Genomic DNA, 688 nt, shown 5'->3' on the forward strand with positions numbered 1-688 from the left:
TTCCTGCTGGCCTCAGTGGGCACTGGACCAGCTCATGACATCCCAAGCCCCTGTCACCAGATATGGTTTCCAGTAGCACCTCCCCCCCCCCTTGGCTGGCAGCCTCTGAGAAGCAAAGGATGGCTCAATGGAGAGCCACCCCACCCCTGTGGTTGATGGGTGTTGCATGTCTGCCTCAGCAGAGTGAAGGGTGGAATGAGACCAGGCCACCGTGATGCGAACATGGTCGGGGGAGAGTATTTCTAAGATACCTCTAGTCCTTCGAAAGAAGTGCAGAGGGGCCTCTAGTTTGTGGGAAAGGTGAGCACTATGTGACTCCAAGAGCTGCCTTTTCCCCCAAAGCTCGACTGTTGTGCCCCTTAAGGATGTGGGGAGAGGTGGGCAGCTTATTCTTGAGTACAGGTCTCCTCGCCTAGGACTGAGAACGGCTCTAAGGCACTGACCTGTGTTGTTCAGCAGAGGGACTGTGTTGTGAGAAGGTTCCTGTGGAAGGGGGGCAGCATGGGGGTTGAGCATAATCTGCTCCACTGCGGCAGGGGCCATCCACTGGTCCGCCAACTGGTTAGAGCCATTCTCTGCTAGCTCAGTTTGATAGACAATGGCATTTCCATCAGGGGCTTCATTCAGGAAGATGTTCTGGGTACCAGGGTGGTTGCTGTGCTGAGATCTCCCTCCAGACAGGATTCCT

The 688-nt window shown here is 55.4% G+C and overlaps 1 protein-coding gene across 1 annotated transcript in view; it reads right to left on the reverse strand.

Moving 5' to 3' along the window:
- IRF7 (interferon regulatory factor 7) overlaps positions 1–688 on the reverse strand; it is a 27,371-nt gene that overhangs the window by 11,205 nt on the left and 15,478 nt on the right. Inside the window, exon 9 of the mRNA XM_006019218.3 lies at positions 444–686. Coding sequence (XP_006019280.1) covers positions 444–686 — 243 coding nt within the window. The remainder of the gene's footprint in view (positions 1–443; positions 687–688) is intronic.

This window comes from Alligator sinensis, unplaced genomic scaffold, assembly GCF_000455745.1.
Source record: "Alligator sinensis unplaced genomic scaffold, ASM45574v1 scaffold907_1, whole genome shotgun sequence".
In the NCBI taxonomy this organism is placed as follows: domain Eukaryota; kingdom Metazoa; phylum Chordata; order Crocodylia; family Alligatoridae; genus Alligator; species Alligator sinensis.